The 22,489-nt window shown below is 43.1% G+C and overlaps 1 protein-coding gene across 2 annotated transcripts in view; it reads right to left on the bottom strand.

Moving 5' to 3' along the window:
- The window catches only part of WDR44 (WD repeat domain 44), a 616,515-nt gene that overhangs the window by 221,778 nt on the left and 372,248 nt on the right, over positions 1-22,489 (bottom strand). For both annotated transcript variants that reach the window (XM_085607883.1, XM_085607885.1), the window contains 2 exons: positions 21,610-21,716; positions 6,595-6,746 (listed from right to left, as the gene is read on the bottom strand). In XM_085607883.1, coding sequence (XP_085464009.1) covers positions 6,595-6,746; positions 21,610-21,716 — 259 coding nt within the window. The remainder of the gene's footprint in view (positions 1-6,594; positions 6,747-21,609; positions 21,717-22,489) is intronic.

The following is a 22,489-nucleotide window of genomic DNA, read 5'->3' as shown; positions in this document are numbered from 1 at the left end:
ATGTTGTAACCTACTTACCCGGTTAAAGTTAACCAGAGCCCCAGCATCACAAAATGGATGCTGCTGCCACAGACACGAGTCTGACCTCCTGCTGCTGGGAGTGATCCCGGCAAGGGAGGCTTGGACAATAGGTTTCCTGCCTTGGGAGGTGCGAGCACCACCCCAGACAGGCCTTAGTGTATTGGGGCAGGGAGGAATGAAAAGAATGAGACATGCCTGGGGCACACAAGGTGTCCCGTGCATAGTCCAGTTCAAACCGGTGCTGGGGCACTCCAGCCCCAGTCCTGGCGCGAAACTGGACAAAGGGAAGGGGGTGTAACCACCCCCCTCCCAGGTCCCACCCATAAGGCGTGACCTAGCAGGTAACCCAGCCCCCCAGATTTGGATAAGAGTGGTAGCTGGGCCCCAGGAGAGTAGATTATTCTGAACCTGAAAATCAAGGAACCAGTGAGGAACAAGGCTAAATCTCCTAAACCACCCCCCTTTAAAGTTTGGAAGAGCTTAGACCAGGAAAAACTCATAACACCATTAGATAAAACCCGCCCTATTTTATCTGATGATCCCACTACCGCTACTAATCAATTTTATGACTGGTTCGGCAAGGCCTCAAATCACCTGGTACCCACCAAGCGTTACTCCAGGAATAGAAGCGCACCTACTGCTCCTTGGTTCACGGACGAACTAAGAGCTTCAAAACAAATAAGCAGGAATAAAGAGAGGCAATGGCGCAAAAGTTATGACGCCAAAAGTAAGATTATATACTAAGAATCACTGGCCACCTATAAATCCATGATTGTCGCGACCAAAAAAACATATTTTTCGGAGCAAATTGAAACAGCTAAAAACTCTAGCAGACAACTGTTCACCATAACAAAAACTCTGACTGGTAATGCGCCAGATCTAAATCCCCCCCCCCGTCTCAATTACTCTGCGACGCGTGGTCTGAATTCTTCTATTCCAAGGTTAACAACATCTACCAAGCTTTTTCCTCCAAAAAGAACACCAGTAAAGTCTCCCTTGCTCGCACTGTCGCCAGTAATTCCATGACCAGCTTCAGTACTCTCTCCACTGATCAGATAATTACTATCATGAATTCTATTAAATCAGGTTCGGCCTTGGACCCTTGCCCCTCCTCAGTATTCTCCATGGCGATGGACACTACTGTCCCTGTCATTACCCATGTCTGTAATACCATACTGACCTCCGGGACCTATCCCGACTGTCTCAAAAACACGCTGATCAAACCCCTACTAAAAAAACCTAGCCTTGACATGGAAGAGCTCAAGAACTATCGGCCCATAGCTAGTCTCCCTTTCATAGCCAAAGTGGCAGAAAAGGCGAAGAATCAGCAGCTCTCAGAATACTTAAGAGACTCATCAGCTCCTGGATGACACACAGTACGGCTTCCGCAAATACCACGGCACGGAAACCGCCCTCCTTAAAGCAGCCGATGACATTAGAACTATTCGTGACCAGGGCATGACAGCGTTGCTTGTACTGCTGGATCTCTCGGCAGCCTTTGACACGGTCAACCATAAAATTTTGGTTGACCGTGTCGGGAAGAAGGGCATCGACCATATGGCAAGAGATTTACTCTCATCCTTCCTTGCCGATAGAACTAAGGTGGTCACCCTGGGGCCATACCAATCAGCTAAGCTGTCGCTCCCGTGTGGGGTTCCTCAAGGTTCATCCCTGAGTCCGACGCTATTTAATATCTATGTGTCGGACCTTGCAGGTTTAATCAAGGCATCTGGGATGAGCCTAACCTTTTTTTTTTTTTTTAAATATATTTTTATTGCAGGAATCAGTAAATCGTTACATAATCGACCAGCATTATATAACAAGCAAGATCAATGAGACACACCCCTCCGTCCCCCCGCCGTAAGTTTCTTACACAGCCATTCAGCCCACAACCCTAGGGTCGGGCGGCGAAATTCAATGGGGGCTCAGAAGGATGTCGAGGCTGGTCCGGATGATCCACTGTCCGTCATCTGCTTTTCCAAACAAGCCTATAAACCCAGAAAGAAAAACCCCACCCTCAAACACGCTACGAACCAAAGAGAACCCACCCACCCCCGCATGAGCCTAACCTTATATGCAGACGACACGCAACTGGTGTTGGCCATTAAGGGTGAAGGGACGGAAGTGGCAGAGCGCTTTCAAAATGCCATGAGTCTGATAGGAGAGTGGATGGCAGATAACTGCCTAAAGCTTAATTCCGATAAAACGGAGGTGGTCATCTTCGGACCCCTCTCTCCGACTTGGCCTACTCCTTGGTGGCCCCCAGATTTCGGCACTCCACCCAACCCGACCTCCAAGGTCAGGAATCTGGGAATTATCTTTGATGATCATCTCAATTTTATGGCACATGCTAATAAAGTAGCAGCTACAGCCCACTACAAATTGAAGATAAGAAAAATCATCCCTTTTCTCCCAGATGCTGCTGTCAAAACTCTGGTTAGTTCCTTGGTCCTCTCTTCCTTGGATTATTGTAACTCGCTTTTTCTAAATAGCCAAACCAGAGTCACAAAAAAACTACAAACAATACAGAATGTGGCAGCACGTCTCCTGTCTAGAACACCCAAGTTTGCACCCATCTCGGACACTATTAGGACATTTCACTGGTTAACAATCAAAAACAGGATTACGTTCAAATCCCTCTGCATAATTTACAAAGTTCTACATGACCAAGGTCCACGCCCTCTTAAGGACCAGCTAAAACCTTACAGACCAACTAGACAACTCAGATCCATGGCTCTCGATTATCTAGTGGTCCCACGCTCTTAACCAGTCTCATGGGGTGATCGCCGCTTTACGGTAGCAGCACCCAAGATTTGGAATATGCTGCCTCAGCATATTAGATCCAGCAAATCATTACTTCAGTTTCGCAAGAGCCTGAAAACCTGGTTGTTTAACCAGTAAATCCTTCCGGTCTCTCCGTTGATGGGGAGAGTCAGCTGCTCAGTCTAGCGCCGAGACGCCCACGGGTATTCGTTCGCGCTCTACAAATGCCAAAAATAAATAAATAAACCTGCAACTTGAACAGAAACTCTGGACCTTCGACATTCGACGAAAGAAGAAGACTGAAGAATCTCCCTTGTGGCCAAGGAGTGGCTACCCTGTGCAAACAGGCACCATCAAGAGAATACCCTTTGCTTTGCTGAAGTTCTACGAGGGACCGACTGCAGAGCCCGACCAGAGCCTGGACTTCCAGACTTCTCCGACCCTGATCCACATCCACAGCCGAGCTGAGATCCGTGGAGGCGACGAGAGACGTGGGACCGGCTACCTGGGAAAAGTGGCTAGTATCTTCCAGCGCAGCTTCTGAGGCACCCTCGAAGTTGTGCACCGGGGATTGAGAAGCCCCAACCCCAAGCACCATCTGCACCGAAGATCAGCCCCCCACACTCCACGAGTCCTGCGTGGGGCCCTTCTGCATTTTCCTGCTTGCCGCGTCTGTCCGGTTGCTTGCCAGTTGGCTAGTGGCCTCTGTGACGACGCATCCTGAAATCTTCACTGCTGGTTTGGCTCCTCCAGACTGGCTCCCGCTTCCTTGCAAAGGAAAAGCACCCCAGACCTTCTTGGTCTGCACCAGAAGCAAGTCCTCCGTTCTTCGTGGGTTCCGCTTGCCAAGGCTTGGTGAGTCCTAGTTCGACTTCGACGCCGCCGACAGCAAGAGCCTTCGTGGGACAGCTCGCCTCCTGGTCCTGGTCGTCCTCGACGTTTCCTGGTCCCCGTGGCTACAGCGACAAGCTTCACCTTCACCTGCAATCTTCACGACATCGCCTGGTTCCTTCCTGGTTCCACGTGGTCACTGGGTAGTGACCTTGACTCTGTCCCTTCTGCTTGCAGGTATCCTCTCTTCTTGATCCCAGCCTTGGGATCCACCGGACACTCTTCACTGACTGCCTGTCAGCAAATTTCCTTCAGGCATCCATAGAAGTCCACGACGAAACCCGACGCAAGTTCACACCTATGCACCCGCAGTCCGTGGGCTAGGTAACTTGGGTACTTCGGTGCTCACAAGGGTAGTGACTATCCTAGGGTCTAGTTTCCGAGTCTCGACTCTCTAGCTGCTTCAGAAGTGTCCTTAAACTGTTAATTTCTAACTGCTAGTAATTCTATCGACTTTTACGCATTACGCGCGAGTGTTTCCACTCTGCACCTGAATCCCGTGGGCCTCCCACTTCCTAACTGTTGCTAGTGTAGTGTAGCCCCAGCGATTCCCTAGGCCTAGGCCTATCCTATTTCCGTGACAGTGGTCCTTATACCACTTCTTTAGTATATGGTTTGCGTGGCCCCTAGGGCCTAACTGTATTACTTACCTGTGTGACTTAATGTATGCATAAATAAGACTGTGTTGTACTTACCTCTAATCTCATAAAGAGTGCTGAGGGTTTGACTAGAATAAATACACTTTATTTTATATATATATCTGTTGTGGTGTCCTTTCATTTGGTATTCAAGGGATTATATGTGGTATCACAGCTGGCTTCACATGCCATTCAGAGTTTAGCCTAAGACTGCTCTTGTCAATGCTACCACTAGGATAGCTGGTCTATAAGGTTGACTTTACAACCAATCACCATAAGGGTTGTTTGGACTGATATAAGGTGTACACTAGAACTAGTGATATCATACATCAGGCCAACTTCTCACAACTGGAGTAACAGCCCAAAAGGCATGTGATGTTCACGGACAGCAGGGCCAGGCTGGTGGAAGAAAACTTTTTTGCGTAAGGTGTTCAGCATCTTGGACTTCCTATCCGGTGGAGTTGTAGGGAAAATGCCAGAGTTATCACAGAACATGGAGGCTTGTCCCACCAAGCTCTATGGGGTTAGGTGTTGCATGAGAAAATTGGAGTCTCCTAAGGCGAGACTAAGTCAGCAGGCAATTGTCCTGTTCACAGGAGATCCTGTGCTAGGTATGAACCAGGTCCCGAGCAGGACATCAGTAAGGGCTTCATTAAATGGGAGAAATGGTTCAGAGGGATTCACTCCCAGCTGAAGTACCTCTGTCAAGACGTCAGTCTTGATTGCCACTGAGAGTAGGCTAATGTCCAGGTTCTCAGACAACCTTCTCACCACCATAGCAAAAGAAGCTCCCTCCTCCATAGCCACGGTAGGTGGAGAGACCATGCCATTATCTGGGGAGGTGCCCAGTCCACTTATGTCCGCCAAGTCCTCACACCAGTCCACATTGGGGTATAGGGGCTGGCATTTCTCAGGGTCCTGTGGCCCCTCCCAATCTTCTCCAAGTTCTAGCCCGTAGGAATAGGGCTCAGGCTCCGGTCCGTAGGGTATGGCTCCAGTTGGTGATAGAGCAGGCAGTGGATGTCTCAAAAGACTTCGACAAAAGGTTGAAAAAGGGTCAGTCAAAAAGTGATTAGGGGTAGCTCCCTCAAAATCTGCGCTGACAAGTGCAGAAAGAAAGAACTAAAGCAAGCATGCTGGGGTGGCGCCTAAATAGGCAACGCGCATGTCACTTCCAGTGCAGACAACACACAACGCTACACAGAGCTGATTGATGCACCCTACTGGTGTGCAGGGGTACTGCTCACAGAATTTGCGGACCCAGCCTGATGCCTTAGGATAATTCTAAGGTAAGGAATGTGTGGCTAGGAGTCTATCAGATATACTAGTACAAAGAGATGAATTAACGAAGAAAAGCTTGACAAGTTAAACTGTAGAAGTGCCAATGTATGGTTCGTGATCTTCTTGCCCTTTCGGAGCAACGCTACAGTTGCCTGAAAGGCAATGGTCTTGCACTACAAATGCTTGACAAAACCTTCCTGTTTACTTATTATGAGTCTGTGTGATATTGATTGAGGCTCTGAAAGATTGCTTATATTTAATTTCTAAGCCAGAGTAAATATGAACTTCTTCATTAGCATTATGTTTACATCCATATCACAAAAGAAAACTGTGGTTTCCAGTTACAACAGCTAGAAAGATACTGAGTGCAAAATATATATAGTGTGATGATCATGATGCACAATATTATCGATGTTGCATTAGCCAGTGTGATGTAGAACATGCTACACTCACAGAATAACACAACCACCAGGTACTTAGTTTTCAAAGGATTAGTGTCAATACAGTTCATGGACACGAAAGGTCCCATAGTGTCGCTCAAAATGAAGAGAAAATGAGAACTGTAAAGATGGTTTTACCTCATGTCGTCTGCTTCACAAATATGTGGATCATAGAGTGGTAGGAAAACTATCATGATAGCATTCATTTGTAAAGGATAGCAAAGGCCACGCAGAAAGAACAAATGTTAAACAAAAAAGCCACAGCCCTTGCTTATACAGCAGAGGTGCATTCACACAACTGGGAAATGCAACTAAATGCCTATCTATCAGCTCACTGGAAACAAATGAGAACATTTAGTCAGGACTGAATTTACCACAACTGCGATTACTATATTTAAAAAAAAGATAATATCCACTGCAATGCAGCAAGCTACAGTAAACTGCAATCTTCTGCTATCTAATTAACAGAAGTCACATTTCATACAACTGTTAAAATAGGTCGTTTGCAAACATGCACTTGAATCACTAGAGAGATACCAGATCAGAAGGAATTCACTTGCCATATGTTCTCCACTGAGATCCTGCACCACTTTAATATGTTCAAAGTCGAATGGTCCCTTGAAGCCATGAGCAGCTTTGAATTTGACTGGTCTTGTGTACGGCATCCCTTCATCATCACTGGAAGATGGGTCATCTTGATCGGTGTGAAAAACTACGAGTCAATAAAGAAACTGTCCCTTTACATGCTTGCGAAGGACATCATCGAAAAATCTAACAACCATGTGCAGCTCAAACAATGCAAACTAACCCTTGCACAGTGGATACAAAACATTCACATAGGTGAAGAGGTGCTTTAGTAACACAGAGTTTCAACTGAGTGTAGCTGAATTAAACAACCAGGAGGGCATTTCACCTTGACTCTAGCTTCCTCAGCAGCTTGCTTAATACTAAATGTATCTGCACTTTCTTAGAAGATAGGAGCACACAATTTTAACCTCATTGTAAATGAACGAAACAAACATCACTGTATCACTCTTCTCCACTTGCGCTCCAATGAATATCAACCTGGCAATAAGTGTAGGTGCTCTGACATATGATGTTTAGTTACCGGAATACGAGTCATTGTCTATAGAAAGCTTGCACCTACTTGAATTTTTCACATTTTGTTGTGTCAGTGCCTGAGTTTCTTGTCTTTACATGAGGATTTTTTTGACTTAACTAAACATGATACTTCACACTTTCAAGGGGGAAGGAATAGGTTGTTGTGAAAAATGTGCTTATATTAAAAAATGTGTGTATATTAAAATATATTAAACTGAACTTTCCACAACTTGAATTAGTGATTGCTGGACCTTTGGCAGCAATAGCAACCTTGAGGCTGCTCCGATATGTCTCTGCTAACTTAGCTTGCCTAGATTTGGAAACATTTGACCATTCTTGCTTATAAAGCAGTTGTAGGTCCTTGGGGAGCATTGGTGGGTACACTTTTCTTCATGGTACAAATTTTCTAATAGATTTAGGTTGAGGATCTCACTGCACTACTCAAGAACAATAACCCTTTTAGGTCTGTGTTTTGACTGTGTAGCTTTCAAATAAACCTATTGCTAACAATATATACTGAGTGGGATTTGGGTTCACCTCTTTCAATCAATAGCTTTCTTAGACCAGCCTCTTTCAGCCATGGACCTGAGACTTGGTCAATCTAGTCTTGGTTGAGTCGAGGGAGGTATTCATGCCTCTCTCAGCTGTTCTCTCAGCTGTTTGGGTGCATGAATAATGGTATTGAATTACCGCCTGCACCGCAACCTGCTTAATCCGCTCCTGCTAGTTCCTCCCCTTGTCTGATGCTATAATGTACCAAGGCTGCATGCATTAGCACGTTAACACAGACCTATTTGCTTTGGCAATGCTCGTCATTCCTTAGCCATAACAGGAAAGCACTGGCTATGTGTTTGAGATCCATATCAAAAAGAAGGGTGACTGACTCTCCACTTTCAGCTTTCTTGTAGAGGGCAGCACGTTTTCTTCAAAGACTTTTCTGTACTTTTGTTCATTCATATTCCCTTCTATGTTGATAGGAGCCTGAATCCATGCTTATAACCAATAGCACCATAATATGATGATGCCAGCACCATGCACAGCAAAACAAGTGGTGCCCTTTAGGTCATGTGCTGTGGATTTGCATCAAAGTCTACATTTTCATTTATGGCAAAAAGCTCCATATAGTAATATAACATCACATTTTGTCAGAAGGATAAGGAATCTCCATTGTTTTTTTCCATAGTTCAAATGAGAATCCGCGTAACCGTTTCATCCTTGCCCCTCCCACTATTTAGGCAAGATTTCGGAAGTACCATGAAAATTACTATAATTTAACAAGTGAAGGTCAAAAAATTGGTATGCGAGTTCGAACTTGATGGGTTACAGTCTTAGCTAATTTAGCTAGTTACAATAGGGCTGGGCACTTAATCCATCAAGATATTCAATTTTGATTTTATTAAATGTTCTAGAACATATTTGCTAACTGAAATCTTTTTAAACGTAATTTAATTTCAGAATAAGTAGCAAAAAATGTTTAACGTTTTGAAATGGGTGCAGGCTTTCTATAAGCACTGTACAAGGCCCCAGGAAGTAGAGGAATTAAAATAAATTCAGCATCCCACACATTGAGGAATGGAAGCAATTTAATAAGGGCGGGGTCATGAGGGGCATAGGAAATGACAGTCTGATGTCTACCAGTATATTACTATCAACGAGATCTTCCCTCAAATAAATTGATGAGGAAAAAATAGGTTTCAAAGCTTTTCAGACCAAATTTTAAAACAGTTTAGGTTATCAACGAATATGATGTAGATGTACATATGTACCCAACAAGTCTCTATGCGTAATATTGGCCAAATACTCAGGTGGATAAAGCACTTGCCAAGGGGGGTGGGACGGGTGAGTGTGTGTAATCAACCAATAAATTAGCTAAAATTGCGAACTAATCATGCTGTAAGTAATTGGTCCTAACCTGCAAATGCTTCCTAGATAGATAGCTTAGTTGTAGTTGATAACGTGGTCAAAGGCCTATCCCTGGTAAAAACAGGTGAGAGGAGCCTACAGCAAAGAGTTGCCTGCAACCTCCACGGCATTTAAACCCTCGCAGGTTAAAGTTAACCGATCATTCTTATCACTGACCACTCAAACACACTTCATTAATTTCTGAGCAATTCAATACTGTTCTAAGTGGGCAGAAATAGGTAAGTCGGAAATCAGAAGAACACAGATATTATATCTGTTCTAATATAAAGTTATCACTTGTGACTCAGTAGAAGCTACTGCAGTTTTTTTTTTAACACATGCATGAAACAGGTGGTCTTAGTTTTTACGATAAAGATAAAATGGTGAATCAAACACAATAATTTTCATATGACTAAATATTACTCTGTTTGTGGCCTGATCTTATCAAAGCCTCTCTCTTGTCCCCATTTTGCAAGAAGTGATATTAATCACGTAACATCTTTGTCAGTTTAGGAACAGGAATGAGTTGTATCAGCAAGTCACAAGAGTGTGATTTCTGTTATACTCGTCCCTCATTCCCTGGATTAATTCCGCATTCATCTGCAAACCCTTGTAAGTGCTAGGGCAATGTATTTGGCAAGCAGGATACCCTGAGCCTTGGTCTTGGTATACACAAACCCTGAGGGATACAGCTGGTGTTCCAGTAAGTTGGGTAGCTTGTCTGGGTTAGTGTAATTTGGACAGTGACCAACAAAAAGCGAAGAGTGACCCAGCACTGCAACTAACAAAAACCAAAAATATATACTACCTCAGAACTGCAAAGGGAACTTTTTTACAGGCAAGAGGAAAACAGATGAACAGGAGAATCTGCAAAGGAGTCAGGTGTGACTTTGCCATGTTGATAGTGAAACCCAATGATGTTAAGAGGTTCACCGTCATCTGAGGTGGTTTATGATGTCCTGGTGTGAACCTGCCTTCAGTAGGCAGTCGTCGAGGTAAGGGTAGACTGGTAGCCCTAACCTCCAAAGGTCTGCTGCAACCATCACTTTTGTGAATACCCGAGGGACACTGGTGAAGCCAAAAGGGAGCAATGAGAACTGAAAATGCTCAAAGCTCACTTTAAACAACAGTTAGCGTCTGCAGGCCTGAAGAACAGGGATATGGAAATAAGCATTCTGCTGGTCTAAATCCATCATCCAGTCTCCAGGGTCTATGGAAGACAGGATCTGGGCTAGTGTTGAGGGTGAAGATCTAAAATAGGACAATGGTCTCAATCCTCCTTCGGCACAAGGAAGTAGTTTCAAAGCTGGAACCCTATCTATGGCCTCTTTGCGCAAAAGGGCCTGCACTTCCTGCTGCAAAACGAACAGAATGTCCCCAATCAGCCACCCTGAAGGTAGTGGAAAACGTGGTAGGGTCAAGAGAAATGGGATGGCATAGCCTTGGTGTACTACTGGAGGACGCACTTGTCTTAAGTGATGTCCTGCCACCCTCGATGGAAATTGAGGATCATGTCTCTGAAAGGATGGCAGTGTGCTGGCAAGGACACATTAAAACGATGTTGAGGCTGCTGATGCAGGAGGGGTGGCGGTGGGGGGAACGGAGCTGCATGTTGCCCCTGCTGCCCAGGGAGATTTATTTGAGAACCGTGGCCTCTGCCATGAAAAGGCTGAAAGGCCTGCTGAGGTGGAGGAGGGGTCTGCTGTTGGCGAAACTGAAAACCAAGACCATAGCCAGGAAGACTGTGAAACTGCTGGGAGGATTGTCAGGTTGAGGTACAAAGACCCAAGAAACGTGCTGTGGTGTGAAATTACTGAGGGAATTTTCAGGTGGAGGCACAAAGAACCAAGAACTGTGCTGTGGCTCTACTTTCCTTAAACCATTCCAGGTCCTAATTCGATTTTTTTCGCTACAGAGGTATGAAGTGTCAAACAAAATGCCCATTGGGGATGCTTGAACATCCCCAGAGAAGCCCATAGGCCTCATCCAGGAATGACCCCAAAGTGCTACACTGCTCAACCTAGACAGTCGGTCATGTCCAAACCTGCATATATGACAAACTGTGCTTTGTTGCGCCCATCCGGAATAGCTTGCGTAAAGGACACCTAAAGGTCATCCTGAACAGCAAGTAAAACGTGTGCTAACATAGCTCAAACGGCATAAGAGTAGCAGCGAGAACGTAGATGTTGTTCAATGACCTCAGAGCAATGATCGTAGAGAAGAAAATCTGCTTGCCAAGTGAGTCCATCAATTTTATCTCATAATCAGGTGGAGTGGTAGGAAAGGCGTTGGGATTGACTTTGTGGACGACGCTTTTACCACAAAACTCTCTGGTGTCAGAAACTGTGTAAGGAACGCTGAGTCGCCTGGTGCAGGAAGATGGCGACCTGCCTATTAACAGGTGGAACTGAACATGATTTTGCTCAAGTGGCCAGAAAGGAATCCGTGAGGGCCTCATTAAATGGCAGTGCAGACTCTGCAGGGTGCTCAGGTGCTGAGGACAGCTCCAACACGTCCTAGGAGCCACCCATGGGGGAAGTGCTGCGGCTCCCCCGTGAGCCCCCCACCATATGATTCGGTGTGTCTCTAAAGTGCATTCCTGCTTTAGGAACGCAAGTGGGAACGTGATCACACAGCAGGAATGCACCACTAGAAAGCAGGGATCTATTTTTTTGGTGGTGGGAGCGGCCACTTGGGCAAGGCTGCTCCCTCGTTTAAAATTACCATGTTTTGGCTGTTTAGCCCTAACCTAAAAAATTGCCTATCTGCGCCCCTTCGGGGTGGGAGGCTTAGTAAAAAGCCACTAGACACCAGGGGTTTGGCACAATTTTATGTGTATGGGGAGCGACCTCTTGGGCAAAGGTCACTTCCCTACAAGGGTACCATTTTCCTTTGTTTCTGTCACTCTGGGGGCAGAACAGCCTTTTTTTTTAGGCCAATCTGCCCCAAGGAGGGGCGGAAACTCACTAAACACCAAGAAAATAAAAAATACTTTTTATTAGGAGCGACACCTTGGACAAGGGTCACTCCCTAAAAAACAATTACACAGCTTTTGGCTGTTTTCCAACTCCCTAGGGGCAGACCGGCCAGACATCAGGGTTTTGTCTTATTTTGTGCATTTTTGGGCGCGGCCCCTTGGGAAAGGGATGCTTTCCAAAAATATTGGGAAATCTTTTGCCTGTTTTGGCTTGCAAACCCACTCCTCACCCCCCACGACGGAGTGGCCATTTATTGGGCAGATTGGCCCACACAGGGAGCTGAAAATTGCTAGAAAATCGGGAATTTGAATTTATAGATGTTAGGGAAGCAGCCCCTTGGTCAAGGGGCACCACGCAGTATTGCCCACACATGACCTTTGTTTTCTGCTCCCAGCCTTAGGCATATCAGATTTTTTTGAAGGCCTATATGTCCCATTGTCAGGCGGAAAGCCACCAGACACCAGGGAACACGTTTTTGTGTGATGAACCGGCGTTTGGCAGGTGGTTTGTGCGAAATTGCATTTGGCTGGAGCTATGGGTCGACTGGCGTGTGCCTGGTTGTTTGGCTGGTGGCGTATGTGAACTTGTGTGTGTTTTGCGTTTGGCTGGTAGCTGAAGTAAGGACCATTTCCCTCTGGATCATTTTTTTCTGCCTTTATTGTGTGCCCCCCTTGGGGGCAGATCAGATGGTTGTTACATTGTGTGTGTTTTATAAAGTTAACTGTTTTATTTCTTGTCATCATTTGCTTGTATTTGTCAACTTAATGTTTTATTTCTTCTTTTTATTGTAGTTCAAAACTTCTGATTTCTTTGGTGGCAACTCCTACTTGCAGTTTCAGCATTGATAGATCTGCCAATTATGTAGTTGCATGTGTTTGGTAAGATTTTTTTTTCTAATGTTTGCTTCAAATTAGTATTATTGCCCTGCATGACTGCTTTTTTTTTTTTTAACTGCAATAATCATTTAAGCATATTTAGCTTCTGTTTTATTGTGCGTCACATTCACTTTGGATTTGTGCAAGATGTATATTGTGTTATCTTCAGTGTAATTTTCTTTTTTTTTTTCTTTTCTAGTGGGACATCACTGGTGCTTGCTATGTCTGTGCAGAGTAGGTGCAGTTGATCCCCAGTCTAGCTGTCTATGGCAAGTAAGAGGCATTTTTTGGAGTATAACATAAAATTAATTGTGGGGTTGTGTTTTCTAGCTCATTATATATCAATAGTTACATTTACTGTTTAATGCAAGTGGTTTATTGTTGTTTTGTTGTTGTGGTTGATTAGTAAGCCTTACGGCTACTCGTAGGCCGACTGGCCAGTAGGTTGTTGGTTTGCTTTTCGAATCTGCCTCTGAATAGAGACTGATTCTGCATCTGAGGCAGAGTATCAAGTTGGAGATTCTGTGAGTGAATTTTCTGTCCAAGAGGAATCATCTGGTGATAAATCCACTATCAGTGCTGACAAAGTGCCACTTTGAGAGAATGACACTGATCTGCTAGTAGTGTAACAAGAGCAAGATGGTTTGCAGGCAGGGACTGGAAGGCTTCCCGTTGGAAGTGCTGAACTCTGGGTAGTCCCTAATATGGTACAGCCTGCTTTGACTGCCTTTAGTTGTGTTGCAGGGTGTAGAGATATAGAGAACTTTTTGCCTATACCTTTTTTAAACGTTTTATTGATGATGTGTTTGTGGAAGCTAATGTTGAGAAGACTAATTTGTATGCCGAATAGTATTTGATGATCAACAGTGCCACACTTAAGTCCCACTCTAGAGCTACTCGATGGACTCCCACAAATCTCCACAAGATTAAGCAGTTCTGGGGTTTAACTCTGTTGATGGGATTGCTAAGAAAGCCATCAATGTCTTTATATTGTCTTTATATTGGTCTACTAGTCCCTAGATGGCAACTGATGTATTTCCAGCAACCATGAGTTGAGACTGCTATTTGTTTCTGCAGCAGATGGTGCATTTTGTGGATAATGCAACAGCATTGCCACGAGATCACCCTGATAGTGACCGTCTCTTCAAGATTCGGCCTGTTCTGAATCTTGACCATTTAATAGATCGTTTCTCAGTGATCTATGCTTCAGTGAAAGATACATCTGTGGATGAGTCTTGGGTCATGTTCAAAGGCCATTTAGCTTTCAGAAATACGTTTACAGCAAGAGAGCACATTATGGTATTAAGATCTAAATTGCTGTGTGAAACTGCCACTTTATAAGTGTATAATTTCAGGTTGTACACTGGTAAGGATTCTTCAATTGATTTCCCCTGTTACTCATCCACTTTTGGAGTTAGTGTCAAGATTGTGTGGGAACTTGCCAGAGGACCTTTTAATAAAGGTAAACATTTATGCATGGACCATTTCTACACAGGTGTGCAATTATTTAAGGAACTGTTCAAAGTGGGCACTGAGGCATGTGGCACAATCCACTCTAAACGTAAAGACTACCCAAAAGAGTTTGTTTGTAATAAAACTTCAATGGGGACAGAGCAGTGCCCGAGTAGTAATGAACTTCATGCTTTGAATTTTTCATACAGAAGTGATGTCCACATGCTCACAACTATTCATAATTAAAGCACTTCATCTGAGACGGGTTTGGGGGTCAGGTAGCAAAAGTGTGTAAACCTTGTGTGCATTTTAGACTATACCAAGCACATGGGAGTTGTGGATAGAGTAGATCTAAGGTTGTAGCCTTACCATGCTGCTATAAAGTCATACATTTGGTACAAGAAGTAGGATGGCCATTTATTTTCATTGGCATCCTTCAATGCTTATGTTAATTTCAAAGATTGCTCTCCTGATTCCAAGATGAGTTTTGTACAATTTCAGCAGTCTCTAATAGGCACCATTGTTGCAGTTCAGCAGGCCAGTGTTCCTAGAGTTGGAGTGGTCGACGATGTGGCTAGATTGAAAGATCACCTCTTTCCTCTATACATTACTCCAACACCCAAAACTCCTTTTCATAGATGTAGAGTCTGTGTTCGAAGAGGAGTACAAAAAGAGAGTTGTATGTACTGCCCCAAATGTACTACTAATCCTAGCTTGTGTGTGCCCACATGTTTTAAATTGTACCATACACAACTCAAGTATTGGGAGCAAAACACACACACACACACACACCAAACCCACCTGCCAGCAGGTGTGCTCACCTGTGGCAGTATGAAAGTGATGGGCCCTTGAATGGCACCATTTGTAGATGAGTGTTGTAATGTGTGCGGCTGGCAGTGGGAATAGTTTTGTAAATAATCCAAAAGGATGAGAGGCAACACTTCCAAATCAAAAGTGTTTACATATCAGTCCAATTTCCATGTAATGTACAATTTAGTCCATCATTCTCATTTTTGTTAAACAAGTTATAATTTATTCTTCTTTTTTCTGCTTTTCACACTCAAGTATACAATAGTAAAACGATGCAGCCAACGCGTTTCGCCCGAAAACGAGGGCTTCTTCAGGACTGCAGGTGCATACAAAAAATTTACATTTGTACATTTAACATAAAACAAAAATACACAAAGGCAAACAGAATAACATGTATAAGATAAAACATCCAATCCCAATAAAGTGTTTGATAAGACCGATAGGAACTACAGTATCTACTAAAATGGTTTTGTGGGTGACGCATGAAAGCTGTGTGAATGGCCCGTAAAGGGGTTGGTGGCTTATTGTGGCTTTACAGCTCACACAATGAGATTCACCGGTTCAGTATTCTGAAATTTCAATTATCTTAATAACACTGATTTCTAAGATATCTTTTGTTAACAAAATACACATTTTGAACTTTTCACTCACCCTAGTGCCAAATCCAACCAGTATGTATGTGTACTTGAGTAGTAGATGGTTGTGCAGTAATATTTGCCTTTTCTGTCTCTCTGCCAGGGTGTGCATTGTCTCAAGGGAAAATCAACCAACCCCAGATATTTTCGTAAGCTAGACACCAGGGTGGTGTGTCTTGCATGGATCTCACAAGGTTTTCTTACCCAGAAGCTTGTGCAACATAGTCTGAAACATATCTTTTCTTCATTATGTGACTCCAAGTACTGGAATCTGTGGGGAGCCGTATATTTCTTGCCACCCACAGTTTCCACACATCTACCGATAAAAATGGTACCTCACCTGTGTGGGTGGGCCTAGAGCCCGCGAAAGAACGGGGTCCAAGACGCAATGTGGCAACATCAACAGAAGGTGTAGCTGCAGTTTTTGGGCCTAAACTCAGCAGCCACCCAGGAAACCCTACCAAACCCAGGCATTTCTGAAAACTAGACACCCATGGGAGTACAGGGTGGTGTGCCTCTCGAGTTTCTCACAAAGTTCTCTAACCCACAATGCCCTGCAACCCTCAAAATGTAACTAAAATCGCATATTTTCCTTGCATTTCTGGGACCTCTTCTTCTGGAATCAGAAGGAATCCATACAATTCCTACCACCCAGCATTCCCCCACTTGTCCCGATAAAAATGCTGCCCAACTTGTGTGGGGTTGGGCCTCATGCCCGCAACAGGAACAGATCAAACTAAGGTCAACGGGAGTCCTTGTAAAGGGACACTCCTTGACTTTGGTTTGATCTGATTCCAAAAGTTTACATTACAGAAATGAAAGGAATATGTACAACATTAGGCAATGTTTGAGGTTTGCAGGGCATTGTAGGTAAAAACTTTTTGTGGGACCCACATGAGGCACACCACTCTGGACTACTATGTGTCTAGTTTTCAGAAATCTCTGGGTTTGGTAGATTGCCCTAGGTGGCTGTTCGGGGGAGAAATTCTATGGTCCTGGGGCACTGGACCAGGCCAGCTTTATTTGTGGGGGTGCTTCTACAAAATATGAGAAAATACACGTGTAAACGATAGAAGTTGAATCAGGTTTGTTTGCACTTTATTACATGAAAACCACTTCCAACCTGAAGTGAAAAAGATAACACTATGTGCAAAACGAAATGTTGTGTCTTAGCAAAGACCAAATAAAACACAATTCAGGTTAAAAGTAAGACATGAGCATATAATGGAATAGTTCAATGCAATAATGGAAGAAGAATAGTATTCTGTGAAATATGATCACTTTAAGGGCTATGGGAGAAATAGATCTTTTGATAAATGCAGTAAGAAAATCATACATTTGGATTATACATGGAGAGAAATGCATGGAAACAAATGCGAAAAGCAATGCTATCTAAATACAAACACATTTGCAAATATTCAAGACAAGAATTCTATAATGTGAACTAACGATCTATCGGGGACAGCCCACGTGTGACTCACAAACACAGTAGGGCAAATCCAACGAGTGGACAGTGGGCAGATGTTTTTATAGTGGTTTAATGCAGAACAGTTAAACCGCAAGTTCATCTTTTGACATTTTGTATACGTCAATGGTACGCAAATGCTGTCTCTATTTAGACATTGTTTATCAAAATCGTTTAGTATCATTTCTCAGAATCATTAAAAAAGCGGAACAAATTCGAAGGTTACATGTGTTATTGGCACGCCATGTAGCTGTTGTAAGTTTCGATAAGGCAAGCTTGTGAAAATATTTATGATAAATTGAGAAATTAGATGTGAAAATGGCCTGTTGCCCCACGCTTTCCTCTCACGTGATGATCCCCAGCCAAAAAAAACAAAAACACTGTTATAACTTCATGTGATGTAGAATATTTAACTCCCAGTATTCTCAAACTGCAGGAAGAATGTTATGTTTTGAAATGCTCCATGGGTTGTCAAGTTCAGGTCTGTCTTCCCTGCTGACAACATCTGTGGTGATTCTGTCCTCCAAAGTAAATGCTTACCTGATAACGGTCTTCCACAGTGTCTTCATTGCACCAATAACACAACATTGTATTGATGACGAGATGGAGCGGTAAGTCACGGCTACAGAAGGACCCACAAAGACACTACAAGACTCTACACACAGTATCCGCCTTCATGAAGTTTTTCAGAGCTGCCTAAATGATATCAATGACCTTTTCTTCTCTGTTAGGCGACAGATCCAGAGGACATAGGGTAATTTGCAGCGTGCCCAACAATGTTACAGCTGTTTCATGCTTCCATCAGCGGTCACTGAGGAACTTGAAGATGCATGTAGACTTAAAGCCTTAATTTCTACAGTTTCCAACATCGTTGAAGTATTGTGGACAGCACAGGTGGGCATAGTTTCACATTGAGGCATTGTGTTGTTCTAGTAGCATATGTGTGCAAAGCTCATTGATTGTCCACGTCTCGTATGCATCTCGCAACCAAGCCTCATTTTCATAGTTCAAGCTGTTTTTTTTTCTAGAGCATCACTTGATACCGTCAGTCCGCCACTGTGATCGTGATTTTTAAGTATGAAATTGCTTTATATGGATGGCATTAACGGCTTACTGACAACCCTGTTTTTAACTTGAGGCAGATACCAAACAATGAGGAGTTCCCTGCTAGAGCCCCTGTTTCAGCTTTTGTGCACGTTGGTCATTTGACCTTACACACTGCACCCAGCTCTTCAGATTTATTCTTCTGTGTTGTACATTTCGTAAGCCAGTTGTTTTATGTTATCGTGACACACCTTTTACTTTCAGCTGTCTGCATCTATGGTGAAAGGCACACCTGAAAAAATTTGGTGTGTTAATTTTTTTTTTTTACGCAACTCAACCAGTCAATGCTGGGGTTACACACTGACCATTAGGTTTTGCTGCCTATAACTATGGTGATACACACAACATTTGAAACATTGATGTCGCATCTCTCCACTTAACTTGATTGTTTTTCCATGCATTATATCATTGAAGAACTTAATTATTCTGTTATCATGAGCTCAACAGTAGGTGCATGTTAGTCTATAGTTTCAGTGCATACTGTATATAGTTCTTATTTTTAGCATCATCATGCAATCGATCAACCCCCACCACCATTTTTAGAAATACCAGGGGTACCACCTATACAGTGGAAGCAATGATATGATGCATTTTAGATGTCGATAGTACCTATCAGTGGACTAAAATACAGACTTGAAAGAAAGAAATTCTTGTTGTTACATTCTTTAGAACCTGCTAAAGCTTCTCTGTGATTATTCCCTCTAGTGGTAGCCTGCAAACAGAATTAAGACATGAGAATCTGTGTAGATCTGCGCAGCCTCAACAAAAAAATGTATCCACTACCCAAAACTAATGAGCTATTAGAGAAGTTTGGTGGTTAGGAATGGTTCTCTAAAATTGGTCTCACTTACGCATACCATCAGGTGGAGTTTGAAGAGTCTTCAAGACATTTAATCACTTTCAATTCTCCAATTGGCACATTTCAATACTGTTGCATGCATTTCTTACTGGCATGGCAGCATCAGTTTTTCAAATGATTATATTTGAGCTTCTAGGGAATGTATATAGTGTTGCTGTCTTTCAAGACGATGTCCTTGGGTGCGCTATCAATTTGCAAGACCAAGAAAAAATCCTATACAATGATTTTAAGATTTTTGCTGAGAGAGGGAGTTGTCATAAAAAATGTGAGTTTTGAAAGAAAAGCATTGAATCTTGCTCCATGTTATTACTTGTGAAGGAATTAAACCAAGGCCAAGTTTGGTGGAAACTGTGGTGGATTGCCCCATTCAAAAGGACAAGGATGAACTGCGATCTTTCATTGCTCTGTGTGAATTCTATTCCAAGTTCATTCCGAATTATGGATAAAAAATGAATAGTTTATTCTACAATGCTAAAGAAGTCTGTTCTTTTTGCTTGCGATGATGTGTGTCGGAAAACTTTTCATTTAATGAAATAAGAGATGACCAATGCGAAAGCACCCAAACCTTATGACCCTGATCTTCCTTGCAACATCACACTTAATGCCTGTAAGTATAGCTTAGGTACTGTTCTCACATGTCGAGGAATCCACCATGTGCTTTGCAAGAAGAGTGTTGAGAATCTCGGAATTGCAATATTTGTGCTTGAAAAAAACTCATAGTTTGCTATTGGGCTGTACAAAAATGTTGCTGCTATGTATGGCTGAGAAAATGTATTCTCCATAGGGATCATAAGCCTCATGAGTATTTTCTTAATGGTGAAAATTTTAATAATGCCACACTGCACATAAATTGTCCAACAAAATGCCACAGTAGAGCTTTGAGGTGAAACATACCTGGTAACTCCAATCTCAGAGCTGAATTTTTTTCTAGGCTTCCTATTGATGAAAATGTTTATCTGCTGGATGATGATGATGTTGAAAATTATTTAATTGAAGACACTATTGATGTCCCGGCCAGTGCATGTTGAACAGAGATGTGGTTTGATGCAAAAGAGTTTGATGAAATTATACAATGTTTGAAGTCATATGCTAAAGAAGAATGGCCAATAGAAAAAAAAATGCTCAAGTCTGTCTTCAACCTTTTACTAAGATAGCTGATGAGTTGACAGTGGAAGACTTTGGCCCTCATTATGATGTTGGGTGGACCGCCACCAACAGTCCGTTGCTGGCGGTCCGCCCCACATACAGGGCATCGGCCCGACAGCTGCATAACTATGCAGGTGGTCAGAGCAATAATGTCAGATGAAAGACCTCTGTCAGAATCCATGATCCCGATGGGGTGGCGATTGGATTCCTACCCCTACAATGAAGGCAGTGCCTGTGCCGCACATCCTAGGGATTAGGATGTCCCTCTCCAACTGCCTTTTAAAAGCGGTCCCACCACCATGAAAAGGTAGATGGAAACAGACTTTGGGGGCCCCCGTCCCTCATGGGCCACTGCTATGTGGCCTGATGGGCACATGTAGTGCTCCCGCAAACATCCAAGCACCACAAGCCAGACACCACATGGTGCATGGATGTTTACAAAGTGCCTTTTTCTACTGTAACTTGTGCTGTGGCCCGTTCCCTGGGCCGCAGCACAAGCCGCAGTAGAAAAAGCACTTCCTGCCCGACAGAACGGCAGTCCCATCCTAATTTGGCGGATGGGACTGCCGAACCATTTTCGTGTGGACTCCTGCCCGAAGCGATAGCAGTCGGCAATGCGGCCGACCGCCATTTGTAATAAGGGCCTATGTTTTGTTGAGAGGTGTCAGATTAGTACCTCCACTCAATTTGCATAAAGTTTTCATTCACAAATGCTCATGAAGGTCATCCGTACTGTGCCATAACTAAGAAAAGAATTAGAGTGGTATTTTGGTGGCCAGCCATGCATAACGATACAGATATAGCAGTTAAGGAATGCATTATTTGTAGTAGTTCTGAGAAGAGGTTCAAGGTGTATTCTCCCCCTCTTTGTCCAATCAAATTTCCTTCTACAATGTGGAATAAGTATTGCTAAAGACTATGTTCTATTGTATAAATAGTTCAATATTTTTATTGTTTCCCAAACAAGAATAAAATCGAACATAATGATGACATTTGAGTCCCGGGCCTGCATTTTCGGTCCACTGGTCACAATTATAGTATCATAATCGAACAAGCAGCACTACTAAAGGGTGAACAGAGGTGTCTTTCAATTCAAATTTCGAATCCTACATGTTCTATACCATGATTCTTGGCACAGCAACCAAGATTCTAGCTTCACTTGTAACTGCCCTTTCTATGGAATAGTTTAATTTTTCAAAAGTGTCTGAGTTATGAAATATAACATTTGTTTAGTGGAAATGCACTTGCCTTCATCTCGGACACTTTTTACTTTATTCACTGCACGTTCGCCGTACTCCTCTGCAATACATTTTGCCCTTTTCACCGATTTGCCAAGAAACTTTTTCAGCTGAGTCCTTGAAAACAGAAACATAACCATTTTGATAAACATTCAAGACAACATTCATAAAGGATTAACAGCAATAAAACAATGGGCAGAAAGAGTGCATTTCCAAAGTAAATCTGCCCAAAGTCAGCAACTATTAAAATCAGGGAATGGTTTTCAAGACCATACGATACTGCTGCTCTCTAACTAGGGAAAATGCATCAAACGTGTAGTGAATTTGTATCTGTAACTTTGTTGTTTCTATTGCACTTTTGATAGGCGCTACAGATACATTAGATAAAAGACTGCTAAGAGGCCATAACACCACATGAAGGGTAAACTGGGAAATGGACTTTGAAATTTGCAGCTTACTAATTAAGTTTGCAATTCACAGCAATAGGTTTAGAGGTAACTATTGCATTATAATTGAGACTATTCCAGTTTCGTGCACTAAACACAGGGAGACTGGAATTATGCAATTTTGCGGCCTTAGCATTTTCAGCATAACCTTGGGTTTGCCACATTATCCATCATCCACAGCATAATCTGCAAATTTCCACCAAAAATTGTTTGTAGCTCATGTGGATCAAAAAGTTGCTGGTGATTGAAAGGCCCTTGACAAAAGCGGACTAGCCATCTGTATGCTGCTTATTGCTGTATTTGGGTATTAAACTGGTGCAGAGATAAAAGCTTTGGTCAGACAGGGTTAGTAAGTGTCAAAAAAATAAAGTAATACTATCGCAAATTGTGTTGCATTGAGTCGCATAATTTGCCTGTTTTGCTATTTAATCAACCCTACCACAT

Source organism: Triturus cristatus, chromosome 5_2 (assembly GCF_964204655.1).
Source record: "Triturus cristatus chromosome 5_2, aTriCri1.1, whole genome shotgun sequence".
Taxonomy (NCBI): Eukaryota; Metazoa; Chordata; class Amphibia; order Caudata; family Salamandridae; genus Triturus; species Triturus cristatus.
This window is presented reverse-complemented; position numbering and strand designations above follow the sequence as displayed.